General features: G+C 41.0%; 1 protein-coding gene across 1 annotated transcript in view; it reads left to right on the forward strand.

Annotated features, from left to right (window-relative positions):
• The window catches only part of large1 (LARGE xylosyl- and glucuronyltransferase 1), a 161,803-nt gene that overhangs the window by 134,013 nt on the left and 6,898 nt on the right, over positions 1–20,892 (forward strand). The window contains exons 9-13 of the mRNA XM_050035982.1: positions 1,644–1,769; positions 5,372–5,527; positions 12,329–12,492; positions 19,873–20,151; positions 20,298–20,444. Of these exons, the coding sequence (XP_049891939.1) occupies positions 1,644–1,769; positions 5,372–5,527; positions 12,329–12,492; positions 19,873–20,151; positions 20,298–20,444 (872 nt within the window). The remainder of the gene's footprint in view (positions 1–1,643; positions 1,770–5,371; positions 5,528–12,328; positions 12,493–19,872; positions 20,152–20,297; positions 20,445–20,892) is intronic.

Raw genomic sequence — 20,892 nt, forward strand, 5'->3', positions numbered from 1 at the left:
AGGGGCAGTAGAAACAGAGAGTCTATGTTTAAATAAATGTACGGGTATTTGTCAAACAGTTCAAACATATTCAAGCAAACTGAGGACTATAAACTATGCCGACAGTGAAAGCTGTATGCCCTTATTTATATTTGGACAGTGCGTATATGGGTAAAAACTCACACCAAACCATGACGCAGGGTGAAGATGTAAGTTAAGGAAACAATGCAATTAAAGGAATTACTATGTAGCCCAAATCTCCATTGTCTCTCAGGTGTGTTCAAATTAGAGGCTAATTACGCGTCAGATTCGTGTGTCCCGTCAGTTCTGGCACCCCAGTCTCCTTCTGTACATGCCTTCATCTACCAAGTTAAAAGACTTATGTAATATGCATTACCATCTTCTACAGTCTGCAAAAATGTGTTACCCTGTGTTTTTGGCATCCATGTGCTGCCATCATTTGCTGATTAAACAAGAGCACAGTACCATATCAAAAGAATCAGTTAAAAATTGTGATAAAGTATAAAGACATGTTAGACATACACTATGGTAATTTGAGTGTTTTTGTTTAAAATGTGGTGTTTTTAATACATTGTTTTATTGTGCTTGTTAAATTGGTCTTTAGTATAAAACATATTTCCATCCGTCTGTCTACCTACCTACACACACTACCATACCCTACTCTACCCTACCCTCTACCACCTACTTATTCTAACTACTCTACCTCCCTATTTATCCTACCATCCTACCCTACCTACCCTCCTTCCCCTTACTACTATCCATGCAATAACCAGGGCAAGATATAATATAGCTTTGTTTGGTCATCAAATAAACACTCTACCCTATCCTATCCTGGCACTCTACCCTACCTTTCATCCCTACCCTACCCTACGTACCCTACCTTATCCTAATGACCTACCTACAATCCATTCAATAACCAGGGTAAGATTTAACACAACTTTGTGTGGTCATCGAATAAACACTCTACCCTCCCACTCTACCCCACTGTACATCTCGCACATCCCTACCCTATCTACCCAACCCTACCTTATCCTAACAACCTACCTACAATCCATGCAATATCCAGGGTAAGATGTAACACAGCTTTGCTTGGTCATCAAATAAACACTCTGCCCTAGTCTGCCCTACCTCCCTACTTACCCATAACCCATGCAATTATACCAGGATAAGATTTTACACAGCTTTGTGTGGTCATCGAATTAACACTCTACCCTCCCCTACCGCTCTACCCTACCTTACATCCCTACCCTACCCTACATCCCTACCCTAGCCTACTCTACTCTACCCTATCCAATCTACCAGGTTGCAATAACCAGGGGAAGATTTAACACAACTTTGTGTGGTCATTGACTAAATACTCTACCCAACCCTCCTCTACCTTATGCTAGCAACCTACCCACAATCCATGCAATAAGCAGGGTAAAATTTAACACAGCTTTATGTGGTCATAGAATAAACATTCTACCCTACCCTTCCCTTCCCTACATCTATGCAATAACCAGGGTGAGGTTTTAAACAACTTGGTGGTCATCAATTAGACACATTGAATGGCGAAGTGCAGGCCTGTAGATGATGAATTATAAGGCAAAGCATAAGGCTCAGTGTGTGTGTGTGTGTGTGTGTGTGTGTGTGTGTGTCTGCAGGACATCTTCAACGCTGTGATCAAACAGAACCCATTCCTGGTTCACCAGCTGCCCTGCTTCTGGAATGTCCAGCTGTCTGACCACACCCGCTCCGAGAAGTGCTACAAAGACGTGTCAGACCTCAAGGTGAGACCCTTCTGTCCCTACTATGCTCACACTCAGTCACTTCAGACATGCAAGACCTGACCTGCATTGTTCAAGAGTCTCAAGCCAAGCACACACTCAGTGACACACATTTGGTTCTACTCTAGGCAGAGTAAAAGCATTATGGATTTTGTTAACCTTGAAAAAGTGTCATGTCTCTTCAAGGTTTCAGTAGATGTGCAGAGCTGCCCAAGCCTGTTAGCAGTTGATGGTTCAGCATAATGCAGTATACATACAACATATGTGTGAACATACAGAATGTGGAACTTCAGAGATATTTCTAGTTGGGCTTAGTGCCCTTTCATCAGATAAAATATTCTTCCAATTTCAGCTGTTTATCCAACAAGGAAATGGACCTATGGTAGCAGTGATTAGGCTCCCTGAAAGGAAGCCATCTGTAAGATATTTAGTTTGGCCTTATTATACCTCTAGGCTCCAACACCAATAATGTTCAATAATGCCTGTAGGTGTTTTTTAATGGCAGTTTTTTAATGGCTTTGTCAATGTCATAGCTCATTTCATATCATTGCTCCAAGCATAAATTAGACTGCTTTTCAAATGAGCGGATATCAAAATATTAACGGCTAAGTGGTTATGGATGGATAATCCTTTATGTTGTCAAATTGCCCAAGCAGACTTGACACAGTGAGAGCAAACCAAAAGCCGAATCATGTAATAAATTATAGTTGTAGACACATTTGTGTCTAATGCAGCAAAATGTCTCATGAAGAAAAAAGTAATAATCAGAGGAGGCAATAAACACAAGATGTAGCACTAGATTGCTAGAGTCAGTAGAAGCCAAATAGGAAAGCAGATATGCAGTTGCTTTTTTAGTTTGATTCAGATCTTTTTGGGCTGAGCCAGTTGTCGGATGGCCTGCGGAACACCCACATGATGCTATTTTCTGTCTTTTATTTAAGCCTCTGCGCCAGCAAAGCTGTTGCCAGAGGCATTATGTTTTCAGTTTGTTCATCCATCTGTTCATATGTATGTCCGTACATATGTACGTTTGTCACATTCTCATAAACATGATATCTCAAGAATGCCTTTAGGGAATTTCTTCAATTTTGGCACAAATGTCCACTTGGAGTTAACAATGAACTGATAAGATTTGGTGTTCAAAGGTCAACGTCACATTGACCTTGGCTGTTTCAATCTTGTGAATGTCATATCTCAAGAACACCTTGAGTGATTTTTTTTTAAATTTGGCACAAACTCCCACTTTGAGGCAATGATGAACTTGGATTTTGGTGTTTAAAGGTCAAAGTGACTGTGACTTTGTACCCATCTCATTTTTGTGAAGGGGATATCTCAAGAACACCTTGATGGAATTTCTTCTAATTTGGCACAAATGTCCATTTTGAGTCAAGGACAAATTGGTTAAATTTTGGTCAAAGGTCAAAGATCAAGGTCATTGTGACCTCATCTGTCGCATTCTCATTAACATCATACCCCAAGAACACCTATAAGGAATTTCTTCAAGTTTGGCACAGACATCTACCTGGACTCAGGGATAAAGTGATCAGAACTTTGTGGTCAAAGGTCAAGATCACTTTGACCTTGCATCTGTCTCATTCTCATGAACGCAATATTTCAAGATGGCCTTGATAGAATTTACTCAAATTTGGCACAAATGTCCATTTGGACTCAAGAATGAGCTGATTAGAATTTGGTGGTTAAAGGGCAAAGGTCAAGGTCACTGTGACCTCACAAAACATGTTTTCGGCCATAACTCAAAAATGCATACTGACAATGACAAAAACTTCACACAAATGTCTAATTGGATATAATGATGAAGTGATGGCATTTTGCATCCAAAAGGTCAAAGGTCAGCTTTACCGTGACATCATTATAGTCTGCAATAACACTTTTCTGGCCATTACTCACTGTCATAACTCAGGAACAGGACATTTGGTGAGATACTGAATTGGTGACACTAATCTTGAGTGTTCACCTTGACGCTGGGCTGATTGCATAGATCTTCTTTGCTTCAGGGGGGAAGATGTGTGGGAAGCATCCATGTTATCACAGACATGAATGCAAACTGTTCTGCAACTTGACAGGTTCGCAGAGGCATACAGCCATGAGGCGGTAATTCTAGTTTCCTGCATGACAATAACTAGATTAGACACAGGATTTGACTCCTATAGAAACTACAAGATGTAATCAAATTAGACTTTGTCCAAAAGTTGGCAGTCTGTATGTAAAGTGCTCTTTAGACACAAGCTTTTCTGTTATAAAAGCCTTTCCTGTAACAAAAGCTAAACACTTTTGACATGAACCATTTATGTTATTAAAACACAAGACAATTTGCATAATACAGAATTAGCTAAATTTACTGAGGAAAATGTGCATGTGTCTGCATCTGCTGCGAAGCTACAGTTGAAACCTTTGAAAGGAATGTTTTAAATGTGAGTCTGTAGAGCATGAAATTTGATTTTGAGGGAGTAACAGCTAAAGTTGAAGTACTAAAAGAAGTTGAAGTGCTAGTTAAGTTGCAAGCACTCTCAGTGTAAGCAGTATAAGACATTAAAATTGCATTCAAGGTGTAACTTCCTGTAGCTTCCTGAGGTTTCTACCGTTTTTTTTCCCCGTTAAAGGGTTTTTTTTGGGGAGTTTTATCCGCTGTGAGGGTCCAAAGGACAGAGGGATGTCGTATGCTGTAAAGCCCTGTGAGGCAAATTGTGATTTGTGATATTGGGCTTTATAAATAAAATTGATTGATTGATTGAATTGATAAGCACTGAAAAAAGTAAGTTGAAGTGGAGGCTGAGGTCTTAGCACCATCAATGGAAACACTGTAAGAACCTGAAGCAGTTAAGGTTTAGCACTGTCACTGCAGGTACTGAAAGGAATTTAAGTGGCAGTTGAGGTGTTAACTATCTGTGTAAGCAGTAAAATTGTGTAATTGTGTAAAAAGTGTAAAATTGTAGCTGAGAGGTAACCTTTGTCAGTATAAGTGCTGGAAGATGTTGAAGTAGAGGGTGAGGTATAAGCACAATGGAAATATTGAAATAAGCTGAAATGGCATTTGAGTTGCAGGCAACTAATTTCTAAAAGACATTGATGTGGTGTAAGCACTAATAGGATAAGTGAACGTGGTGCTGAACATTCTGCTGAAAATTTGGGAATTGGTCAAAATTCCTAGGTATTACGGGTATTAGTTTGTGGTTCAGAGTGTCCGTGAATTTGAATCCTTAATTTCTTAAAATAAGTTGTTGTAGGAAACTTTATTTCTGTTTTTTTTTAACTACTGCTCATGTCCTTCTTTGATGTAGGAAGATATTTTGAAGTTAATCTTAGGATTATCATTTCTGAAAGAAATAGTGAGCCACTTGTTACATACAGTGGCTGTAAGGCTTTCCTTCAAAGCAGCAGTGGAGATATGGGGAAAAGACTTTGAGCTAGAACGACAGTTGCTCAAATCCAAGCACGACCAGGATGTTTATGATTTGGTTAAATGCAACTGGTTTACTGGTCTGCCCATTGTAAAGAATTGATCTGAGCTTGACAACAAAAACAGTCATGATAATAATAATATTAAACTGCTAACCTTTGTCACTTTCTTTGGTTCTTCTGGCTAGGTGATCCACTGGAATTCTCCCAAGAAGCTGCGAGTGAAGAACAAGCATGTGGAGTTTTTTCGGAATCTCTATCTGACTTTCCTGGAGTACGATGGCAACCTGCTGCGGCGAGAGCTGTTTGGCTGTCCCAGCGAGGCTGACCACAACAGTGAGAACGTAGGTGGAACTGCCTCTGTATGATTGGTTGTGGTGGGAATTTAGTGCCAAAGATATTAAGTGTGGTGGTAAAGTAGTGGATAAACTGTGGGTTGTAGAAATTTCTATCTACAATTTCTTTTCTTTTCTTTTTTTTCTTTACAGTTTTCTAGCCTGTTGTGACCTTTTGCCCCTTTGGGAAAATGTTTAAATCAGTGTAGAATGGAAGTGTTTGAAATGTTCCTTATTTTTATCATTTCCAAAGTTGCCAGTGGGCAAAATGTTACCTCAGTCCCCAGCAGGAAGATTGTGTCTGTCTTTGACACTCACACTACTGTCTGTTTGAAAGAATGTTTTTTGCTGTACTGAATCGCACCAGACCCTGACTCCTACAGGGGGATAGGAACCAAAGTGTGACTTCTGTGTACAATGAAACCCTTACACAAAGCATTTTACCTTGTGAAAATGTTAGCTCCTGGCTCCATACACCTTCCTATGGGATACCCCAGTGATACCCTAGTTTGGGGAATATAGATATGGCTTTAATCCATTTTTTTTCCCTGATAAAAGAATACGTTAACACTCTGCAACTGCACTGCAGTTGTTGTGCACTGTTTGTGTGTGTGGATTGTTTGTCCAGTTAGATAGGAGCTGCCCTTGTTTCTGAGGAGAGAGCTGTCTTGTACCGCCTCTTAAAATGACATTTGTCCTAAACAAAAGCCAACTGACTCTTGCCATATAAATAGAATTGTTGCTTTACGTGCTGCTGATTGATATATGGCATTTTAAAAACTCTACCATTCTATTTATAGTAGCTTGTAAGGAACTAAACAAACAACTCTAATATTAAGCTGTGGGTACAGGAGGTAATGTAGACTCCACACTGTGAGACACAGACCGTACATGTTCCAAACCCATGTCTCTCTGATGGGGCTTCCTCTGTCAGCTGGAGTATGATGCTTCATTTCCATCTTGGTGGGAGGAACATGTTGAAGGGAGGAGTTAATGAGGTGAACTATGGACCCTGTTGATCCACTCTGTCCATCAAACTCTGCCTGAGGGACTAAGGACACAATTAAATAGAGGAACAACACACACAATCTCTGTGTGATCACGGTAACACGTTCCACAGGATACTTAATCTTACCAAGGCATGACGAGCTGAAAACACTGCAATATTTTAGTAAAATACCAATGGCATTTCGTGGCACTGTCCCATTTAAAAATGCAGGAATGCCTTGGTAAAAAAACCAACCATTTTCCATGGTACTATTCTACCTGGAAATGCAATGTCTTGGTAATTCCTTATAGGTGTTCTTGGGATACGATGTAAATGAGAATGCGACAGATAAGGTCACAGTGACCTTGATCTATGACCTTTGACCAAATTCTAACCAATGCATTCTCTTTTCATGGAACTATCCCAGCTGGAAATGAAGCCATGGCTCAGTTAAAAAACAACCCTTTGAGGCATTATCCAAACTGGAAATGCAGCAGCATGTCAGTGAAAAAAACAGCCTATTGTCATTGCACTATCCTGGCTGGATATGCAGCCATGTCTCAGTAAAAAGACAACTGCTTTTCTTGGCACTATCCCATCTATAAACGCAGCCATGTCACAGTAACAAAAAAAAACAAAAAACCCTTTGTGGTATTATCCCAGTTGGAAATGAAGCAGTGTCTCAGTGAAACTGCTTTTCATGGCACTATCCTGGCTTGAAATAAAGTGATGTCTTGCTTAAAAAATGCTTTTCATAACAATCATCTGGCTGGAAATGCAACAGTGTCTACACAAAAAGAAAAAAATGCTTTTCATGGCACCCTCCCGGGTGGAAATGAAGCCATGTCCCAGTATAAAAAATAAAATCCTTTGTGGCACTATCCTACCTGGAAACACATCGTCTTGGTAAAAAAAAAAAAGAAAAAAGCCTCTTTTCATGGAACTATCTCAGCTGGAACTGCAGGCGTGTCTTGGTAAAAAAAAAAAAAAAACTAAAAAAAAAATACAGCTTTTCATGGCGCTATCCCAGCTGGAAATGCAGTGATGTCTTGGTTCAAAAACATTCCTTTGCGTTATCCTGGCAGCAGTGTCTCGGAAGAAACAACAGCTTTTGTGGCACTATCCCCAGTTGAAACACCGCACCTGTGTTTGGTGGCTCAGGAGCTGCTGGAACACAGCCATCGCTAAAAAAAAATGGTTTTGTTGTTTTTGGGACTGGAACAGTGGTCTGCAGCTTGGCAGGCATCTTGTCTACACGTTAGACCATCCTTTATCCCCTTCACCTACTGATCACAAAGTCAGCTCATATACTATGACACGTTAGAAAAGTTGATATGATACGTATGAAATGTACAAAAGTATTGGTGGGTTGTGGAAATGCAATGCCAACATTTTCTTCTGGTGACTAGGCTGAAAAAACACAAAAAATCTAGCCCATTCAGAACAGGTGGAATCACTTTGACTGTAGACGTGGTTGCACCACAACCACAAGCTTACAGAGGTTTTGACACACCCCGTGAGTGCCCAGCATACTGTATAAACTCTCTGTTGGTGTTTTATCACTCAGGCAGTTGATTCTTCACACCTCCTCAGCTTCTGACCTACTGAAGGTCACCATTGTCAGGAGTTGGGTTTTTATGGACCGGCCAATATGGGCCGTAGAATTATTTAAGTGTCAGCTCTGTGGTCAGTTAATCACACTATAATTTCCCATCATGGTATGTAAAAGCCGTTTTTGCCAACACTCAGTTCTAATGTGTCCTTAACTCAGGAAATAGTTTGCTCACTCAATTTTTCAGAGTTTGAGCAGCGATTTAAATCCCATTAAAGTGATGATTAGACTAATGAAGTCACTGAGGGATTGGCTCCAGAAGCACATTGAAGACCGGGCTCCTTCAGGGCCACAGTGCCATTGCAGCCCAGTCACTCACTGTAGTTCCACTAATAACACTGTTCAAAGCAGAGCGATGCCACACACCAAGTCTGCTACTGACAGCCCCTCAGCCACTTCTCTCTGCTGTTCCACCAGACGACTGTGCTTTGTTGAGCTTCAGTGATTCCAGTGTTCAGCTCATCTTCACTTAAATTCTTGAACAAGTTACATAGACCTGAGGACAGAATGCTGACATCCATTCATACTTTGCTTGATGTGCTGCTCTATTAAGAGATCACTTTTACTGTATGCACAGACTCTGCAGAGGGCCCCAGGTTTGTGCTCAGCAAATCCTGTATCACTGTGCGTGTGTGACAAAATAAAGATGACAAGAGCTAATCAGGGAGAATTAATTGGAAAACTGCATTTTATTTGTATTAAATTGTAACAGCTTGGTGCTAAATTGACTTATACAGGATTAGAAGCCTGGGTCTGTGGTACGTAGTGGCAGACTGGGACACAGAAGAGCCCTGAAAACCTCAAAACGTATTATCCATGCTACTCCAGCATAACCACCCCAAAGATTCAGCAGACTGAAGTTGTCCAGTGAAAACCAACAGTATCAGTCGTTTATTCAAATGCTTAAGTATGATGCAGGTCTATATGTAACCAACAAAGACCTCTAGTGGCAATATAAGTCATGACTCTAATGCCAGGAGCAAAGGCTGTAGTGGTATGACGCTGTAATACACCCTTGTTAAAACTGTGTAGGGAGAACTTTGGGGTGGATGGGTGATTTAGGAAAGCATGTGACACTCGAGTCAACGGTCTGTTTACTCTTACGTACCAACAGTTAAAGACATATAAAATAATTTACGTAGCCACCATGGGCTCTATTTTCGCAGACCGGGTGCAGCGGGGGCGCAGCGCACCTGCGCTTCGCCAACTGGGTGTGGCCAGGCGGATTTTGTAAGTTTGGCACACCGTGCGCCCTGGCGCAGCTACTCCTCTTTCCCACCTCCGTCCCTCCTACCGGCGCAAGTCGGAAAGAGGGAGGAGAGAAGGCGTGGAGTGGGGTTTACACACATCATACCAATCAAATGAGCCCCTCTCCTCCCCCTTAAATGCGCCGCGCGAAGGTGTAATGAGAGTTTACTCAATTCGCCATGGCAGAAGAGAGCAGCAGCGTCAGACGGCCAAACTTCTCCCAGGAGGAAACTGATGTTTTGGTCCGGGAGGTCCAAGCTCGCAGTGTCCGAATATACGGAACTGCGAGCAGACCTCCACGGGCTGATGATGCAAAGGTAGCCTGGGAGGAGGTCACCACAATTGTAAATCAATGTTGCGTTTCTCTCGTGCGCGCGCGCTCTCTCTTTCTCTCTCGCAGTCTCACTCTGTTTCTTTTCTTTTGACTTTTCTAAGATGACAGATGCTGAATATATACTCCCTATCTGATGCTGTGGCTGTTTGTGGTTGGCTGAGAGGGATGTGAACTCATTAGTTTGCAGCTGTGTTAATCAAATCAGGTTGGGTTTCCATTACGCGTGCCAAACGTGCCAAACGGTGCCAATCCCCTTTGATCTGACATCAGATGTGACGGGACAGTCGATATAGAGATACATTTATGTGCTGATTGCAGATAGTTGCATTGAATAGTGGTTTTGTGGCTATTTATTGCATTGTTAATGTGGCTGACTTTCTGGAAACCTGCCTGTGAGGTTTTGGTGACGTGTGCGCACTGTCCGCCAGTCAGCCAAACTTCGGCTTACACCGGCTGCGCTCCCCCTGCGCTGACAGTAGACCTGGTTTCAGCAGGCGATCTTTTAGCGCACCTTTGGCGAAGCCTTTTGGCATGAAACTGTCACTGCGCCAAGCTGGATCTGTCGACACCTCCCCCTGCTGCGCCGCCACACCCATCTCAGTGCACCTCGGTCTGCCAAACTACCAAACTGAGCGCGCCTCGGGTTGCGCTGCTTGAAACTAGCTCTGCGCGGGGTTCGCCACCCTGCGCCACCTGCGCTGTGCCGGGAAACTAGAGCCCCATGACATTACCCATTTGTTTGTGGATGCCTCATATTTGGCATTTTGGCCGTCGCTATCTTGGATGTGGCCATATTTGGAAGACTATTAAGAAACTATTGACTATTAAGAAAATGTGCTCACTGAAAAAAATTGAACATCCGACTCCTTAGAGGGTCTTTTCAGTAAAACCAATCCCTGAACAATACTTTTTAGGTGGCCAAAACATTACAGTTAACTTTCATAAACTGAAAACCCACTGAAAAAGCAACAGTTACAGCTACACCTATACTCTGTGAAGGTGTCTAAGTGTCTTAAGCACAATTAGCTATTGAGACCAAAATAGTTTTTTGTACCAGGCTGTAAACATGTTTATTTCCGCTGTAAAGTTGGGCTTTTTAACATGGGGGTGCATGGGGATTGACTCGCTCTTGGAGCCAGCCTCAAGTGGTCATTTGAGATACTGCAGTTTTTGGCCCTTCCACATTGGTTTCATTTTTCAGCCCCAGAGTTTGCTGCTTGCATTTCTCCCAAACCACATTGTTTCCCTTACACTAACCAATTAGTTTGCATAGGCTATATTAATGACTGTAACTGTTTATTGGGATTTTGTAAAGTGTTATGAAATTTTGATGTCGGGAATGGTTATTGTTTTGCAAAAAAGAAACATGTCTTATGTGTTAGTGAATTTTTACATATTTTACTTTAGAATTTCAATGGCAGGACGTAAGGGTGTGTGTGTTTAGGGGGGTGGGGGGCATGCAGATTTGGTCCCCCCCAATGTTGACTCCATGGCTACAGCCTTGACTCACAGTATTTAATGTATAACAAGAAATGTATCATTGGTTCCTAACTGGTAAAGGACATTATGCCTTATCGTCCTATAGAAGGAAGGTTTGCATTTGTATGTCCCTGTTAATTATTTCTAATTTTATAAAAATTGTATGATTAACAGATACACAACTCATAGATTGTCCATGATGTCACCTTCACACATTGCTTGACATAAAAATCCATGTAAGGTGGTGTTATTGGCATTTGTCATACATGACATGAGCCTGGCCTTTTCCACTCATAGCTATTTTTAGCTTTAGCTTTGAACTTTACAGGCTTTAAAGGATCAGAAATGTTTCCCTGTCCATCACATGCCACAATAAATAACTTTCTTCAAGGTCCTTTAGTAGATGTTCTAGAGCTTTCGATGATATAGTATGATATTTATGTTTGATCAGATGTCATGGAATTATAGGTGCTCTAATTAAAATATTGTGAGCCCTTTGAAGGCCTTTCATCCATGTTGGCATACAGTGAATTTGAATGGCTTGGAAGCAATTTTATGCCAGTTGGCTAAGGGTATATGATATCACATACAAAACTTTGTTACTCTGTGGCAGCCTCTGAGATTGAAATTTTGAAGACTTAAAACATTGACAGTGTGATCAAACAAGGCAAACAAACAAATCTTGCTTCTCAGAGACAGATATGGTTTTTACCCTACTGTGGTAGGCTTTAGTTCAGCAGGTAGAGCAGGTTGTTTAATTAATTGCAAGGTCCGCGGTTTGATCCTTCCTGAGCACATCAAAGTGTAAGAAAAACCTCAAATAAAAATTTGGTCCTGATGGTCAGGCCTTGCACAGCAGCTCTCTGCCATCTGTGTGTCAGTCTGTGTGGATGGATGAATAAGAGGTAAATTGTAGAGAGCTTTGGATGAAAGTATTATAAATACAGCCCATTTGCCCTGGCACAGTTTGGTGAATGTAAAGTGATGTACGATCTGTCTGTTTGTCCTATATTGATAATGGTGCAGAAGGTAGTTTTCCAGATAGAAAGTCACTGGCAGTCCACAGACTGTGATGCAGTCACCTTCAGTGGTTAACCTTCTGTCCATAAAATGTCTCACTGTTTGTGTCCCTCTCCTCTCTGCCTGCAGCTTCAGAAGACTCTGTCAGAGCTGGATGAAGATGATCCCTGCTATGAGTTTCGTCGAGAGCGATTCACCGTCCACCGAACACACCTCTACTTCCTCCACTATGAGTATGAGCCCAGCTCTGACAACACAGATGTCACTCTGGTCGCCCAGCTTTCTATGGACAGGTACTGTTCTACACCCACAGTAACAAAGCTCAGTCTGCTAAAAAGATAGTCTGTTATAAATGTGTTAACACTCCACTGCATATTAAGGAGGAACTTTCTGAGAGATCCGTGTTCTGCAACTGTCACACAGGTGTGCTTAGGTGTGAAAGAGGGCAGTCCAAGTTACATATGCTTTTTCACATAGATTATGTGAAGTAACAGGAAATAAGAGCAGTTCCAAGGCACAGATGAACATCAAACTCTCCTTATTAAATCATATTATGAATATCTACGTGTTACAGATGCAGGCACTTGACACCGAACATGAATAAAACAATTTGTGTCAGTGAATTAAAAGTAGAGTCAATGTAAAGCGTGATGGACGCGATGCAATTGACGCAAATTAAGGGGCACGAATTAAGTGAATAGTGCAATTTTGTGTCATACACTTTTTCGCGAGAGTTGAAAAATCTGAACTTGAGCGACATGTCGTGATAGCCAATCAGCATTGAGATCCTCCAAGGACGTGTGACGCCAAGGACATACTGGTGGAAGTTCATTCATCGATTCACACGTATGAAGCAAGTCAACACAACATTTTCCAGCATTCAAACTTACAAAGTAACGCAATGCGAAAATTCACATCGACTAGCAGTCGGTTCCCAGCCAGATACCAGTCGACTCCTAGCCACTGGCACCTCTTTTCTACCAAATTAACTGGTTCTTGAACCGGTTCCATTCAGGATTCTTAAATCCTTTGTACTATTTAGCAAACCAGTCCGCATTTTCACCAGTTTGAACATTGTTATCAATGATGTCTCATCAACAGAGGGCGTTGCATCATGCACAACAGAAATAAACCGTAGTAATAAAATCATAGATTGCATTGATTACCAGAAAACTTTTGCTCTGTTATTACAGATATTTGTTTTTACCCACCAAAAAAAAGAATGGACCAACTATGAATGAGACAAAAAGCAGGATTACTCAGAAACAAAGTTTTTACAACTGATTATGTTCATAATATAAACCTATGGAACGGTTAAATTATCCAGGAGACTGTTGAGGAGCACAGAGGATATCATTGAACGCAAACTATGAAATGGGAATTTACAGCGGGGTAAAAGGATCCGATATCAGTGCCTTCCCTGAATTTGCATCTCTATTCTGTCACTCGTGACACAAATACTTCACCACCTTTGAGAGTGACTGCTCAACCACTCACCATAAATAGCTTCAAGGAGAAATTGTGAAAGTGCACGCCTTTATCCCCAATTGTAAGACTCATCACATAGCTATTACTGGGGAGCCTGTGGAGTGCAGAGAGGAAGAGGTGGAGTAGAATTGGAACCAATTTGCTCTTCATGGTGCTGCTGTTACATATTGAATGTTTTCGCTGTATCCGCTGATAGTTTTCCTGTCCAGAGTCTTTTCCATGACATGCACACACATGAAAGCCCTCTGAGAATATTCGCCTCCATTTGAAAGGTCCATATATTCAGTAGTTATATATATCTGCTCCCTCTCTCTGTTTCTTTTCTTATAATGGGATTGGGTTGTTAAAGTTACTCAGGGTTATCCCTGCAGACATTTGAAGTGGACTGAATGACTGTCCAGATTAAAGTCCTCCAATGTCCTCCATGCTTGTGATTTGCCCTAAGCAGTAATGACATCAGAGGACTATAATTTATAACAGAGGTGGGAACAAGTCATTGTTTTGGAAAATATAAGTAAGTCTCAAGTCTTTGCACTCAGGCCCAAGTCGAATCCACAATCAAGACATTCAAGTCCCAGTCCTAAACTTTGATGAAGAGTACATTATGACTTGTTTAATTCTCCAAACTCATACATGAAGCCATTTTAAGGAATAATGAATTAAGTTGTTTTTTTTTTAATTAATGCTTTTAAAAATTTGTTTTTTTACGTATAAAAAACTTTGTTGGGAGTTGTTGCAATCCCATCTGTAATTTTCAGCCTGCTGGTCTTGTAATTGATTTTTTGCTGACTACTGCATAGTTTTTGTACGCAAACTAAATTATTTTTGGTATCATTTTCTCCAGCTGGCGCTCAGCAACGCAACAATAGTTCTTTATGGTTCTCTCCGGCAACTTGATAGGACGCTGTCAGAATGGTTTAAACAAAGTGGATCTGGAGACTTGCTGCAAATAAATAGTGTTAATGTTAGGGGATTCAGGAAATAAAAAGACATGTATTGAGTCATGGAACACTTTTTAAATAACATACATTTTATCTTTGGGCTTGGGGAAAAGTATCAAGTATTTTCAAGTGAAAAGGCTGAAGTCCACGTGAAGTCACAAGTTATTAGTGTTAAAGTCCAAGTCAGGTTTCAAGTCTATATTCATTTTGCCAAGTGAAGTCCAAACTCATCAAATTTGTGACTCAGCTCTGACTTGAGTCCAAGTCATATGACACAAGTCCACACCTCTGGTATATATTTTATTTTCATGGCCTCTTATTTTATTGATTTCGGTGCTCTCACGAGTACAATTTGGGTCCATCAGATTTGTAGAGCTGTAGTCCTTGGTCACATCCATTGACTTTAAAAATAACGGACGTAGCTGCTTTGACATTACACATTGGTTCGTGGGCTACTGTTTTGAGGCATCAAATTCGGCATTTTGGCCATCTCCATCTTGTTTTTTTTTGAGCCAGAAGTAACCATATTTGGGCGAGAGGCTTGCCATCACCATCATGGTTTTATGGTGGTTATGCTGGTGCTGTGGAAGAGCAAGTGATGGATCTGACTGAGAAGCAGAGGACACTGTAAGCAGATAGGCTGTCACTCAAAGCAGCTGGCCCTTAATTATGCATAACTTTAAGCCTTAATAAAATGTAAACAAGTTATATTAAAATAAACTCACCTTGCAGATGTCATGAATGTTTAAATTAGCCGTAGAGACCAAACTTTTATCTGTACCAGGCTGTAAACATGTTTATTTCTGCTGTAAAGTTGGGCGTGGTAACATGGGGGTCTATGGAGACTGACTGGCTTCTAGAGCCAGCCTCAAGTGGCCATTCAGAAAACCGCAGTTTTTGGCACTTCCACGTTGGCTTCATTTTTCAGCCCTGGATGTTTCTGCTTAGTCACAAGAGAGGGTGGCACAGAAAAACTCCCTTACACGTCTTTGTGAAGCCCAAAGCTTTGTAACATTGTGACTGCTTGCAGTCTTTTTGACGCTAAATCAACACAGTTACCTCAAGGGAACACATCTGTAAAAAATAGATGGTGACATACAGGTTGCATCAATGTGTAAACAGCATTTGTACTGTTGTAGCTGCTAATGGTGCAACTAGTTTTAGCTAGTTTACATATAGTTAGCTAGTTTAGTAGTGTTTTCCAACCAAGGTTTTACTAAGGTTTTCCATCACAAGCTGACTGCCATCTAGTTCCATTATACTGGAGAGAAGGCAGATATCTCTATGGTCAATATCTCCATCACTGAGCAACTCACACCAAAGCAATCTAGACTGATACATAGCACTACAGGTAAGAGGAGAATATGTACTTTTGTCTTTGGGGTTGAACTGTCCCTTTAAGTAAGTCCATGCAAACTACTGGGAGTGGATACTTTTAAAGCTGGAGTGTCATTGAAAGTGTCTCTAATGTAAATATAGTGGTCTCTAACTGGCTCATAAGCTACCGCTCTAATACACAGAAACTAATGTGGAAAGGTCTTTGAAAGCTACAGACTCTATGTCCATTACCCCCGCCTCAAGAACCTCTTGTACAAAGGTACAGTTAAGATTCAGGATGTGACAGTGTTTTGCTTTTTGCAGCTTTCTCCCCCATTAAAGAAAATGCCTGAATTTTGAGATCGCTTGCAGAATTCATTAAGATTAATTTGGCAAAGTCAACAGAATGATTTTTTTGCTGCAGCCGCTCTAACCCTGTCTCCTGACTGAACTAATAGCTTTGTTTGGTTAATGAAGTTGGGGATATTGCATGTCTGAAAATGTCCTCCTCTACTCTCTTTGAGTTCTCGCTGGCTTGAGGATGGTAAAAGGGGGCAGAAATAAGCCTTGAGGTGTGGAGCATTTACCCAAACAAGACTGGGAGCCAGGCTGAGTAAGCTTTGAGTCTCAGCAGTAATTGAAGTAAGAGTAGAAAGATTAACATTCATCACAACAATTGGAAAAACGTCTCCCAGTGGCATCAAATTTGTTCTCCTATTATTTTTTTGATAAGATATTATTAAATCTCACTGTCTTTGTTTTCTTGTGCTCTTATGTTACCTGTTTTTAATTCTATGCCACAACAAAAGTTCCCTCTTGGGAATCATTTAACTTCCACATTATTCAAGGTAATATACAATGGCGGGGTAGACTTTAGTGGAATAAGTTAGGTATGTGACATTAGCTGCCAATAGAAGGACATAAGAATGGTGCATTGGTTCCTCCATCTGTCCACACACCATGGTTTCACCTGTAGACTGTATAAAATAATGGAAGTAGCCAGCATGACGTCTCCCATTGGTTTATGAAGTCCCTTTATGTAGCTTTGAGGGTCTTTTAATACAACCAAAGGCTAAACAAGATTTTTTTAAGCGACCAAAATGTTTGAATAACCTTCATGAACTGAAAATACACTGAAATCGCGACAGCCATGGCTACACCTATATTCCGTGAATCTGGGGTTATACCACGGTTATGTTACCTAACCAGCATTATTGCCAGAGTAGCAATTTGTCAACAAATGGCACCCACCTTTATAACTATAACCCTCAATAACATTTAAACAGGGGAGTTATATAGAAATTCACCCCTGGCAAAGTTGTCAAGACAAAAATATTAGCTGAAGAGACCAAAACCATTTTTTGTACCAGGCTGTAAACATGTTTATTTCTGCTTCAAAGTTGGGCATTTCAATATGGGGGTCTATGGGGATTGACTTGCTCTTGGAGCCAACCCCATTAGATGAGCTGCAGTCTTTGGCACTGGTGCGTTGGTGTCATTTTTCAGCCCTGGAGGTTGCTGTTTGATATGAATCATATCATAACAAGCATCAGCTAGATTTTAATGGATATGTATGGCAGTGGATGGTTGCTAATAACTCTGGTGACCTAAGTGCTACCATCAGATTAGAGGTTTAGTATGCTTTGGAGCATGTTCATGCTCCCAAGAGCATAACCTTTTGATTTAAACAACCTCATGGTATATTAAGTCACCCTCAGGAAAAACAACACCTTAGCCCCGTTTTAATATTGTTAGAATGTTGTGTTTTCTACTCAGTATTATCCTGGAAGTGTAGGAAACATTTCTTGCTTTAGACTGTGGCTTGTTTTAATAAGGCCCATGGTGGCTCTGTGGAGGGAAATATTCCAGATCTAAAACAGTGTTAGACACTCAGAAAATAACACAACCTCACCTTCAGATAGAATACCAAATAAACTGTAGAGTTGCTGTGGTGGCAAGCATGCAGAGGAACTGAAGGGGGGAAGGAAAGGAGATTGACAGGACTTGGTTTTACGAATCAAGGCATAGAGGCTTCAGAGTTTAAAAAACAGAAATATACCTAACTCAGTAAAGTGGAAAAAAATAACATCTATGAATTTTATTTCCCTCTCGAGCATCACCACTTTACAGCAGATGCCTAATGCATATTCAGACTGAGTGACACTGAGCAAAGGCCAGCCTGAATAAAACTGTTTTTAAAGCTGAACTCTTCAAAGTAAAGCCCAATCTAAGCTAAGACGGGCTGTCGCAAGCCCTCTATATTGTAACAAATATAAAATAGATATCAATACCCAATTTGCATATCAAGGTCAATGTTGAGTCACTCATTATTCTGTATCTTAATGAAGAAAAAAAAAAGCTGTGGGCAATGATAGCTAATGTAAATGGTTATGTTGTTTGACATGTCTCACTTTTTAAAGTCAAAGAGAAACAAACAGTGGGAAACAGCCGCAGGGTTCAGTACTTATCAGAACACAATCATCACATTCTTAAAGTTCTGTTTTGCTATTCCTGCCATTTTCAAGGGGGGTTGCAAGGATATGCACTTAAACGATTATTAAATACTAGAATGTTTATGTAGATCTGTTGGTTAGGTCTGGGTGTCAGTACATTTTTAATGCAGACCAAAATGTGTTTGTAGTATAGTGTATCTATACTTGTGAGGTAGCTACCATTTTCATTATGTTGCATTAAAAAAAAAAAAAAAAAACATTTTCACTTTGGGGTCTTTGTGTAAATGCAAATGGACTGCATTTCTATAGTGCTTTTCTAGTCTTTGCAAACACTCAAAGTACTTTACAACCATAGATTGTGTAAAATAATGCACATAGCGTGGTTTGTGGACTCACCTGGAGCCAGAAGTGACCATATTTATGCTTGCTGCTGCCTTGGTTAACAATGTGGATTTATAGCTATAGTTAACTATGATAATGGTAATGCTTATTTTGGAAGCAATGCAAAAATGGCCTTAAAACCATTCAAACAAAATAAACTTACCTGAAAAAGTGAACATCCGACTCCTTAGAGGGTCCTTTAGTACAACCAAATGCTGAAAACACCCTGAAATAGCAACAGTTACAGCTACTGTAAATTGGGGGTTACACCATGGTTATGTCATCTGACCAACATTGTCGCCGTGGTAGCAACTCGTCAACATATGGCACCCACCTGTCACTCAAAGCGGCCACACCCTTAGTTATGCTTAACTTGAGGAAAAAAACGACCAAAACCGGTTTTGTACCAGGCTGTAAACATGTTTATTTCTGCTATAAAGTTCTGCATTTTAACATGGAAATGTATTGGGATTGACTTGCTCAAGTGGCCGTTTGAGGAACTGCAACTGTTTTGGCACTTACGCATTGGCACTAGTTTTCAGCTCAGGAGGCTGCCATTTGTTTACAACACAGACACTATTCACTCATTGACACATTCATACACTGGTGGCCTGACTACCATGCTACCACCTGAGAGGTAGAGCAGATCGTCCACTAATCAAAAGATCACTGGCTCGATCCCCGGTTCCTCCAGTCTGCATGTCGAAGTATCCTTGAGCAAGATACTGAACCCCAAATTGCTCCCGATGATGCTTCCATCATTGTGTGAGTGTGTTAAAAACTGAATAGCAGGTGGCACCTTGTATGGTAGGCTCACTAATGTGTGAATGTGACTCGTAGTGTAAAAAGCACTTTGAGAGGTCAGATGACTCGAAAGGCGCTTTACAAGTGCGGGTCCATTTACCATTTACCTGCTTATCAGATAAACACTTACACACCCTGATGCCAGAATGGGGTTCAGTATTTTGCTCTAGGACACTTCAACACATATATTGCAAGGGCCAGGGATCAAACCCTTAAGCCACAGTTACCCCAATCTGGTGTTGTAATGTGATGTATTTTGTGATGTCACTGTGTCTCTTTGTCTCTACAGGCTCCAGATGTTGGAGGCCATTTGTAAGCACTGGGAAGGCCCCATCAGCTTGGCCCTGTACCTGTCCGATGCTGAGGCCCAGCAGTTCCTGCGCTATGCGCAGGGCTCCGAGGTGCTCATGAGCCGAGGGAACGTTGGTTACCACATTGTCTACAAAGAGGGACAGTTCTACCCAGTCAACCTGCTGCGTAATGTGGCCATGCGGCAGGTCAACACACCTTACATGTTCCTATCAGACATCGACTTCCTGCCCATGTACGGCCTGTACGAGTACCTCAGGTAAGTGGAGATGGAAAACAGCGAAGTTGACAGTGTTACTGACACCCTTACACTTAGCTTGTTGTGTCTTTAGGTATTTAAACATGCACATGCAGGCTGTAGTAATACACAGTATTTAATCCAGTCCACTCTGTATGTGTTTGTAGGAAGTCAGTGGTGCAGCTGGACATGGCCAATGCCAAGAAAGCTCTGGTTGTTCCAGCCTTTGAGACGCTGCGATATCGCTTGTCATACCCAAAGTCCAAGGCTGAGCTGCTCTCTCAGCTAGACATGGGCACACTCTTCACCTTCAGGTGAGCCACGTCTCTGTTTCTGAAGCCAGTAATATCCAAGAGTCGTCAGGTTTTCATTCAACAAAACACTGCAGCAGCTCTTTTTATTTCCCTGTCTGTGGTAGAAGTTGTGTAAATCAGTAATATTGATTAATCTATTTTTCATTCATTGACTGAGATCTTTATCTAAGCCTCAGGGGCACACTGCGAGAGACTCACTTGTGCTGAGCCAGCAATAGATAAAACACAAAATCTTATAAAACTGAGAAAAGATAATAAGCAATCAAAATGATGGACAGTTATATTGGGATGTTCAATTATTGGAATGTGACTGAAAACTCTCTTATGAAAAATAACATGAGTGACATCGATGTACAGCTTTTCCCTAAGACACAAACTGTATCTTCTCAACAAGTTCTGACAAGCACCAAGAAGCTACAGCTCAGGTAAAGTCTCAAAAAACAAAATA

Source organism: Epinephelus moara, chromosome 23 (genome assembly GCF_006386435.1).
Source record: "Epinephelus moara isolate mb chromosome 23, YSFRI_EMoa_1.0, whole genome shotgun sequence".
NCBI lineage: Eukaryota > Metazoa > Chordata > Actinopteri > Perciformes > Serranidae > Epinephelus > Epinephelus moara.